A 10,258-nucleotide genomic window follows, 5' to 3' on the forward strand; every position below is an offset into this window, starting at 1 on the left:
AAAATGATTTCTTTCAGGTCAGAGTGTCATTTAAAGCCAAGATCAATGCCACAGGTACTGATAAACAGATGTCTTCTATCTGCAGGTTCTCAGTTATCAAACTTAACATGATTGTACGTTCATGCTTTTGTATGTTCAGACTCACATAGTTACTGGCCAGCCTTATAACAATTTGTTGGCATCTAGTAAGCTCTTCAGAGCTACGAGAAAGGGTCAGCACAGAGCAGAGAGTAAGAGTGGCTTTACTCTCCCCCCATTCATGTCTACAAGTGTCCATTATGCTTAGAACATCTGCTTTAAGGGAAAGTATACCATACGTTCACCTGGTCCTCAGTGAAAATAGTAGGCTGCAGTGCCAAGCCCAAGCATCTCACACCTACTTGGAGGCAAATCATCCAAAGATTACTGAAAAATCCACTACCAAAATACGGCATGCAAGTTCAGGCAAGACTTGTTATTCTAATAGACATTCTTCTTAGAAAGCTTACACAGCTCTTACGCTTAAGAGCATACATAAGCAGTAACACAGCTAAACAGTAGGTTTCATGTTACAAGAATAAAGGGTTACTCACCTTTTAGCGCAATTACTTTAGAGGCTGGATTCATGATGGCACTTTCAGCAGAAATCGGACGTCTGATGGGTGTTGTTGGGTCGCTCATGTCAATTATCACTACTTGCGCCTGCTCTCCCACTTTCTCCCTGATGCAGATGAATTTGTCAGATTCCATTGTTAGGGTGCTGAATCCAATGTTTGCTGGGTTAATGCCCAAATTTTGGAGCTAAAAAGAGGGAACAGAGCACTTTACTATTCTTCTCATGGAGACGTCTAACGTAAGCCTCTACATATAAAATCTCCTCCAGAAGGAAATGCACGACTAGCATATTTATCTGAGAACAGTGTACATTTTGGAACTATAATTTATCATCTATTTCCTTGCTTTGCTCCACACGTAAAAACTACACAAACATCGGTGTACAAGTTCCAAAGACATTCCACAGTTGTGTTATTGACGCAAACTAAGGAATTTTAACTTAAGTATTTACTGCTCAATGTGGTTCTAGTAATTTGATAGGCTATATTCAATCAGTAGCATTACTATTCCAGAGAACCTACTACCCTTACGGAAACCATTCTGTGATGTTACAGAATGGAATCTACATAGCAGGTCTTAATTCTCTAGCCCAATTCAGCTGGTGAGAGAGAAAAGACGACAACACAGCAAGATACTTTTTCCTGGAAGTTCACCTGATCACCTATTTAAATTGCTTGCATCATATGTAGAGACATCAGACTTATCCCGTTTTCCCCTTAGATGGGAATTGATATTGCAGTATTCCCAAGGCATTTAAGGAAGCATCAGTGTTTTGACCACCATAGTCTAATGTAGACTATTGCATTGACAAGAGTAAGTTCAGGAATTGTTAAGCATCGCTTATCTTTACAGGTTTTATGCCAACTTCTCCACTAAAACAGATATTCTAATAAGCATAACAAGGTTGCAATGTTAAGTATGAGTTCTTTTCCAAGGAAGGGCCTTAAGATGTCAGAAATATTCAGCTGAAACATCTATAGTATTTCTAGTACAATTAATGAAGCAGTCTTAACTCCTTTATCTTTACCTCCTCCCAAGCTTCAACTCTGTATCATCTCATTAGGAAAAAGAAAGCTGAGGGAGCAACAGACAGATGAAGAACATACATCACCCCAGGGCCTGTCTTAATTGCAGAGACCTCACCATGTCTACCTTGGCAAAGCTGGAACACCATGTTCCAGCTTTACAGTACTGGTGGAACTAAAAAACAGGATATAAGGCAACTAAGAGATAAAACTTCATCCTATTTTCACCTGGAAACAGGCTACATGACTGGCAGGTCCAGGAGTTCTCATTTAGTTTTGGAATATCTCTGATACCTCTTTCCTCTGAGATCACTCTGGCACCAAGTACTTCCCTGGAAGCACAAAGTGCATTAACCTTGAATGCACTGTATTACAGTTATAGCTCATGTTTAAACAGTATTTATGCTATCTCTGTATTTTCTAGCTAGCTAATAGATATCACGGTTCGGTAAAATCTACCCTCTGCCACACCAACCAAAATACTACACAAAAGAAAAATCTGAATTCTGCTGCCAAATAATTGATATCATGGTGGTATTTGCTTCTTCCCCCAGAGGACCTTAGATTTGTTTCAGATAAACCTCTAGATATAGCCCCTATGAAGCTGTCCTGAGATGAAAGAAACTCTTAAGTTACAGTGGTACCAAATTTAATCTGCTTTTTTGAATTGCAGCTACTTCCTGCTGTCCAGCCTCTTATTTCTGCTGTAGTCTCAAAGGAACACTAGTGCTAAAGCTTCCAGGTTATTTCAAAGCTTTAGTAGAAATGCTGTGCAACTTCTCACACAAATAGCTCAGTGCAGTGCAGTTTTCCATGGCCTATTTTTATAAATGGACTTGTTCATCTTTCTTCTCTGAATTTAATCCTTACTAGTGCAAGCTAAGAAAAATGTGTTAAAATAATCAATTAATTATTTCATCTTCACTTGCCGAGGATGCCACAGCATTTGGATTAACAGCAAAGACCAGGATTTCAGTGCAGACCTCGCCTCTGAGTCCAGCTCAGGCATAACTTGGGCTCAGGCATATGACCATACAAAGTAGCTATTCTTCATGCAACTTTAAATCATTCTGTGTCACTGCCCTAGAATATGAATATTTCTTACTTTCATCAGTCTGTGTTAACTTTGTTTCCAGCCACTTCCAATTTCAGATTAACAAGAGGAGGTGGCAGCGAAGGAGGATCACTACTTCAGTTGTTCTGGAGTAAATCAGATTGACCTACGCAGCACGCCCCAGCTGGGCGTGGATGTAAGCTGCATTTTGTGCAACTGTAAGCATGACAAGCCCAAGCACCTGCTTCATGCCCCACAGCAATGATTTCCAAGCAAATGAACAGAGGCTTCAGCTTCACTGAAGCTTCTTAAGGGATTAACCTATACTGCTTTTCAGTGCACTGCAAGTGAAAAAGGACTGCCCTCAGGCAGAGAGGATAGAAATACCATCAGCATCACCCAGTCGTTAGGCTCCTTCCATGCACACCATCAGTACCCTCACACAATAGAGTAAACCGCTTGGGCAGCGAGGGACACACAGCTCACGAACTGTTTAGTGTGTTTTGATCTGGCTGATCATGGCTTGTTACAGCTCATGCAAAGCCACTCACCAAACCATAAACTAGGTACCTAAGTGAGATACCGAGCAGTGAGGCGGTGTCAGAGCTGTGCCCAGGATGTCTCAGGAACTGTTTTCTGTACAGTTTTCTGATAAGGAGCTCTTCAGCTCAGTAACCGCTCATCTTGGCATACTGAAGTTTCAGTAATACAATACAAGCCAGATGTATGCAGGTATAAAAAGATGTTTGCTCTTCCCCAGAAGTCTGCCAGAACAGTGCATTGGGCATGCAACTATTACAGGCTTCTGTGCCAGGAAGGAAAAACATTTACATATGAGGAACGCAGAAAGTTTTGGTACCCAGTAAACACACAAGTTGTAGCTGCATCATCTGAGCTTGATCAAGAGGAATAAATGATCGTCCCTTTGCTACAGGGCTCTTGCTCACATGCCAGAGCCTGGACAATGTCCACTTACTGACAAATTACATGTTCACATAAGCAGACACTTGAACACTTTAATGTTGGGCATGATCCAAGTCCATCTACCAAAGTATAGTCCATTATAAAACACTGATAAAATGAAGTGTCATGAGAAATTTAACTGCAGCATAGGCAAGTTTCTAACTCAATTTAATTAATCCAAGCTCAGAGTATTGGAGTAGAAGTGCAGGCTGTCCAATGTCCCCTCTCGGTTACTGTGCTTTGGCTCGACATCCTCTCCAAGAAAGCTGCTTGACACTCAGTCTGTGTGGTGAGAATCTGGAGGCATTAGCCTACTTCAAGTTCAGCTTTAAGCCCAAGTTTATTCACTTCAAAATCTGGTCTATGCTGGCTATGCTGGAGAATCACAATCCTTTAGGTACCTTCACTAACAGAAAGAAGATTTTGCATCAAACTCTGGTATTGTAACTTGCAGATTTAACTGTTGTAGCATCTAGCAAAGGTCTCAGAAACTGACAGTACTACTGCATGACCACTGCTGGCATTATTAGGGAAGTCAGTCACATCTTTTAAAGGCAAAATGTTAGTACTTCCTAAAGGATGGTCATGCAAATACTGAAGGCTTCAGTGCATAGCAACTTCCTACGTTGGCAGTGTGAAAACACTGAAGACTCCTCCTTCCATCAGGGCAGGAGTAAGTATCCTTCTCAGAGGACATGCGCTCCACAGAAGCAGTGCAAGATGCATGTTCCTTATGACTACACCTAAGAGCAGATTCCCTTTACAACCAAATAAAGGAATATTAGCCAGCACTGCTTCTAGCCTGGGTGGGACTGCCTGCCGGGCCAGTCTGGACTATATTATCCTAAAACACCGTCTCCATTCCCTCAAGTACAGAGCTAAGAAAACTTTACTACAGTAGGTAGTATACATTTAGCTCTACATCTTAAAAACCCTCAAGTAAAGGCACTACATGTCAGTACTGAAGCTTACATACATTACAGATTTTTGCAGTTTTTTGTAAAGGAGTAAGCAGGCCTCTACTTGCTACTGAATTTCCATTTTTTATTATACTGCTTACGCAAGCAGTACTCTCAGACCAGTTTTGCTTTCTTCTGAAAAGTAGGACTCTATATTACAGAGTCATTCCAGAGGCATTTATTATGGAGAGCACCTCCTTAATGATTTTACCTCCCACTTTACTTTTTACTAATCCAGCTGAGAACTCCACTAAGCACACCTATGTAGGTCTCGCTCTAGAGGAAAGGACAGCACTGTGTTCTAAAGTAACAGCCTGATTCCTCCCCTACCCTTCTCATGCCCTAATGCATCTTATCTACGTGTACAGTGAAGAACTCTTCACTGTCAGGCTGAATGAACCAGATAAGGATTTTTGCTTTGCAGATATCTAGTGTTACTGCAGGCTGGATTAGATCACTGCCTACCAAATGTATTTTTAAGCATCTTAGATACTGAGAACTTCTGACATGGTAAAAATTAACCTGAGGTGTATTATTTAAATCCTACACTTAGGATGAAATCACTGTTACTCTGAAATTTAGTAATCTTTCCTCATCCCGGTTTACTGATGCCTTTACATGAGAGTTCTACTGAACATTGGGCTTTCTAATGCAGTTCTTTCTGTAGAAGTGCAGGGATCCAGACTGAGAAAGCAGAGACCAACGCAGACACTAGTTCAGAGTCTTCAAACAAAGCCCATTTCTCTAATGGGAAATACGTGAGCCTAACTTACTGTCTGTTCAGTACTAACACCCAAATATTTGGGCCATATCATCAGTTAAATGCTGGAGTCTAAATGACTTGGGGAATTTAAGATCCCTCCAGGGTTCACTAAATATCCCATTTGAGCTTAATGCCACACAGCTCTAGTGGAAAAGCTTTTCAGCGTTGATCAACTGTTGTTTTAAACCCACTAGAAAAGAGTATGGCTTGGACAGAAGCTATAGATATCTAAATATTAAACGCTGCCTACTAGAACAGCAAGAACATGCATCATTTAAAGCATTATACAAGCCAGGAACACAGTAACAGTTTCTCAGAACACTTTATTTCACTTGTATGGATATATAAAGTTATAATCACATGCCCAGGAAGAATCACACATACAGTTGTTGGACATCCCCTCCCCACTCCCACTCTGTCTCCTGCTATAGTCTTTCCCATTTTGACAGGCAAGGGACTTTAAGGACATGCAAAAGCTGAAATATGCAAGACCACAGGATCACAGGTTTTAGTTTTAGTTCCAATTACACTTCCATTTTAAATGTTGGTTACTCCCAACACAAAACCCTGTTCCTGTATGTCAGCAATGATGACTAGATCATCTGTTCAGTAAGCCTCCCCACCACATGTAGAGCACTTTTCAACCCAAATATGAACAAATACGGTCTCTTCTACACTAAACAGCCAAATCAAGTCATGATATTTAGCCCTACCTTTTGAATACAAGTCCAAAAAAGTCATTTGCAGCTTGAAAACATCCTGAGTGCTTTTACACCCGCATGCCTAGCCAAAGCAAACTTCTGAAATCCATTACAGTTCAGCTCAGTCATGCCTATTGCACAACAGATAATAATTCTTAAGATGACATCTCAGACTATTCAAAAAAGTGGTTTTGTCAAGAAGACTACATCCTTTTATGTTTAAGACCAGGATACTTTTAACTTCTCAGTGCTGCACCAAGATGCATAAAACTTATGCATCAAAGGTGTAAATCATGCACACTTTTTTTTTTTTTCAATTGTTTGTGCTTAAAAGCCTTTACTAGTTACTCAGCAGAAAGCAGAAACCTGCCTACAGATACATGTATCTGTCCATCTATAGGACAAAGCTCCCAACGTAGAAACCTGAGAGTTGTCATAACCAATGCTTTCTGCACAGGCTAGCAGAGATTTGTGCTAGTGAGTACTGAAAGAAGCTCACAAGGGGATGAAGAGAAGCTTTTAAGAACAAACCTAAGACTACAGAAAGAAAAAGTTTGATTTTAGACCAAAAACACTTTGTTCACTGAATTTGAGTAATATTGGTTCCAGTTTATGTACCAGCATATTTACAGTGGGAATGCCACAAAAGACTAACTATAATCCCGCTAGAAGAGTTCAATCTGGTAAATTTATATTTCACTGCTCCAACAGAAGCTGCATCTGGTTGACTAACAGAGGTAAAAACAAGTCCTTAGTTTATCCCCATCCATTGCTGTAGGACTTAATTTGTTAATTATGATTACCTCTGTGGGAAGGATGAGCAAAATACTAGTTCTTTATTGATTTGTGAAGAGTTCACAACTAAAAACAATAGTTCGATTGCATTAAGTGGACCTAAACAAACAGTAAAACACATGAGTTCATTCTCAGCTTGAGTATTGCCCCATCAGTACCTGGACATCTTTATTTAACTACAGCTGCTCTCCCTCTTACAGCTCATATGCTCATACCAGAGGTGAACATACAAGCTATAACAACTTGGGATTTAATATGCACTGTGACTGACAGTCATTCTTCCTGCACAAGCTGGGAGCTACACTTCAGTCAGAAGAATGTTCAACATAAAGCACAATGAGCTTCACAAGAAATGTAAACAGTCTACTGATTCCTAGTACTCCTCCAATTTTACATGGACCAAGATCATTGTTTCAGTTCACATTATCGTTTATCCACTTCCAACTAGAAAGTAGGAGAGAAGAATTCCGTATATAGCACTACAACTTATGTTTAACTTCCCTGAAGAACGCTTTCTGCATCCTTCATTTCTCCATCCAGTAAAGTACAGGGGAGACTTTGAGGATAAGTGAAATAACATTCCCTCAGCAACAGGCTAAATTCAGAATTAAAAGCTACTCCACTTAAAGCCATATTTAATTAAAATAGCTACAGATATAAACAGTATACAGTTTGACTTAAGGTTAGAAAGACTCAATATAGGACCACTGATACGCAGCACAGTTATAAGAAATCTTTTTATTTAATATCATAGAGCAGTGTAGTAGAACTGTCATACTACTTCTTTTAAATACAACAATTTAACTGCTTCCAAGGAAGTGGCTTGGCTACAATCTGGAAAAAAAAGAAAGATTAAGCTGATAAAGGCAAACATGGATTATAATGAAACATTATAGGAGTGAAGGCCTAGGCCTTTCATAAGAAAATTCCCTACCAGCCAACAATAAGCAGCAAGTCTAGATGTTTACAACATAGTAAGAAGTTAGAGCTGATAAAACCATACTTCAGATATCTAGCCAGAGCAAACACTACCAGTTCCCACATTCCTTCTGATCTCCCTCTCCATTTCTCCTGCCATGTAGAGACAAATGCAGAAGCAACACCAAGGAGGCTGACTGCATTCCTGTTCCCAGCTACTAATCTCAGTTCCCCATCCGCATGGCACTGGAGCACTGCTTTGAAGCTACTATCTCAGCTGGGGGGGGGGGGGGGGGGTAGGGAGCAGAGGGGAGAACATGGAAGAGTTAATCCTGAAGAGCAATTTGGTCCCAAATGCTGGTGGCAGGGGTCCCCTACGCAGCTTCCATGCTGGGGGAAAGTCCCTTAAGCGCAGGTTTAGTCAGTCCAGTAAGATCAAATTCTTTAGAAGCAAAAGCAGGTGGTAGCAAAAAATAGAATATGACTTCAGTACAGCTCCCTTGAGATGTTGCTAGCCCCCCACCCAAAACAGAAGTATTACAATGCTAATATTGGCAGTGTTGCAAGACACAGAACTAGCCCTCACAGAAACAGTCATTTAATATGCAAAGCAGCACACTTATTAGGTATGATGCTCTCTCATCATTACTGTACAGACCAAACACAACCAGCAGGACTGGTTACATTTGCTAGCTTTAAGTTGTGAGAACTACATTCTTCTTCCCTAAGGAGAGCCTGACATCAAAAATGCTTTGATCCTAACTTTCTTACTCAGACTGCTGCACAGTCGCTCTCATGAATTAATTTTATGTTACTACAATCGCGGCTATTCCGTGGATGTTGGCAGGGAGAAGGGGAAGATACAGTCTAGTTCTCCCCTATATGAAACTCTCTTGACTTGCGAGAGCTCTGGGGAGACAGGTGTGTGCGCTCCCTCTGGCGCAGATTAGATATTTCTGGAACTCGCTTGCCCTATCATTGTTTTCCCAGGCTTGGTCTCCTTCCAGAAAGGCCAAGACAGTTCTCATATTCAACCAAAAATCCCTTCCCAAAAGGAGCTGGACCTGGCCGTAACCATTCCCTCAGCTGCAACACCTGAGGTGGCACCAAGCCCCCCGACGGAGGGATGCCCGGTGCATATTTTGAAATGGATGCCTGATTTGACAGAAAGGGGCGGTGCAGAGACAGAAGGATGACTTGCCAAGTCCACTTCCTGTTCTCTCATTCATTTAGCGAATTCCTTTAATTCCTGACTCAAACTGCACGTTCAGAGGCTGCTGTTCCCTCACTCCATTTACAACCCTCCCTCACCGCCGCTTTACACGGGAACAGATAAACCGGTTTGTCTGCGCCGCATCCATTAGGCACGGACCTTTTCCACTGCTGGCATTACGCTTTTCACAGGCTATTAAGAACAGAACCATGTCATTTTTCGTCAGTTTCTTTTTCCATTTAACGTCGTTATGTTCGGAAGGCGGGACAGAGGCCGTGCAGCTGGTAACCCCGGGCGGTTTCTCGCAGCCCACCTCACCGCCCTCCTCCTCCCAGTCAGCAGCTGCGCGGCGAGGGGGTCCCCGGCACCCCCGCGACCAGGCGGCCGCTCGGGAGCACAGCGAAGCCCCCCTCCATAGCAGCCCGAGCTGGATGCGCCCCCCCCCGGGGCTGAGGAGCCCCCCGCGGCCCTGCGCTCCCCCACCTCCGTCCCCCAGTGACTCTGCACAAATCGCGGCCGCCCCGCACGCCGCAGCCGGGCGATGAGGGGAGGCGGCAGAACCCAGCACCCCACCCCGGGGCTCCCCTCACCACAGCGGCCCCGGCACCCCCCGACCGGCCCCTCACAGCGCCCTCCCCCTCCTCACTTCTGAGGGGCAAGGGCGGGACCGAGCGGGGGGGAGCCCCCTCCGCCACCCCCCGCGCTCACCTGGAAATGCTCCTGGAAGCGAATGGGCAGGATCTGGGCCATGGCTGGGGGCGAGCTCCCCGCCGGGGCGGGGGGTAAGGGGCGCGGGGCAGGGGCCGGTGGTGGTGGCGGCAGGGCGGGCGGGCGCCGCGGCACCCCTCACAGGGCGGCGGGGAGGGGAGAAGGGGAGGGGGAGGCGGCGCAGGCGCAGTGCCCTGGTGGGGCCGGCGGCCCGGCGGGCTCGCCTCCCTTTTCTACCTCAGCTCGGGGCCGCTCACTCCGGCCCGGGATCACTCCGCCCCTCACCAGCCTGCCAGGGGCTCCTCGAATAAATAGTCCCTTCTCCCAGCACCGCCTCCTCTCTCTCTCCCCCTCGACATACTCGCCCGCCCAGCCCTCAGCCCACCCCCGCGTGCTCGACGCCTCTCCGCTGCCACCGGGCTCCCGCTGGGTGGCGGAGCCGCTGAGGCAGCGCCTAGGGGAGGGGGCTTCCCCCTCTACCCCCCCCCCCCTTCGTCTCCCCGCGGTCAGTCAGGTATCCTTCCGCAGCTGCCACACGGTGCCACGTGACGCGCCCCCCCCCCCC

The 10,258-nt window shown here is 44.5% G+C and overlaps 1 protein-coding gene across 3 annotated transcripts in view; it reads right to left on the reverse strand.

The window, feature by feature from the left end:
- CLTCL1 (clathrin heavy chain like 1) overlaps positions 1-10,009 on the reverse strand; it is a 38,199-nt gene extending 28,190 nt beyond the window's left edge. For 2 of the 3 annotated variants that reach the window (XM_035556721.2, XM_035556723.2), the window contains exons 1-2: positions 9,694-9,976; positions 573-780 (exon numbers count right to left, since the gene is read on the reverse strand). In XM_035556721.2, coding sequence (XP_035412614.1) covers positions 573-780; positions 9,694-9,735 — 250 coding nt within the window. In that variant the 5' untranslated portion in view covers positions 9,736-9,976. Of the gene's footprint in view, positions 1-572; positions 781-9,693 lie in introns of all 3 variants that reach the window. The other variant, XM_035556722.2, reaches the window with a different exon arrangement.
- Positions 10,010-10,258: the final 249 nt, after the last annotated feature.

Source organism: Cygnus atratus, chromosome 17 (assembly GCF_013377495.2).
Source record: "Cygnus atratus isolate AKBS03 ecotype Queensland, Australia chromosome 17, CAtr_DNAZoo_HiC_assembly, whole genome shotgun sequence".
NCBI lineage: Eukaryota > Metazoa > Chordata > Aves > Anseriformes > Anatidae > Cygnus > Cygnus atratus.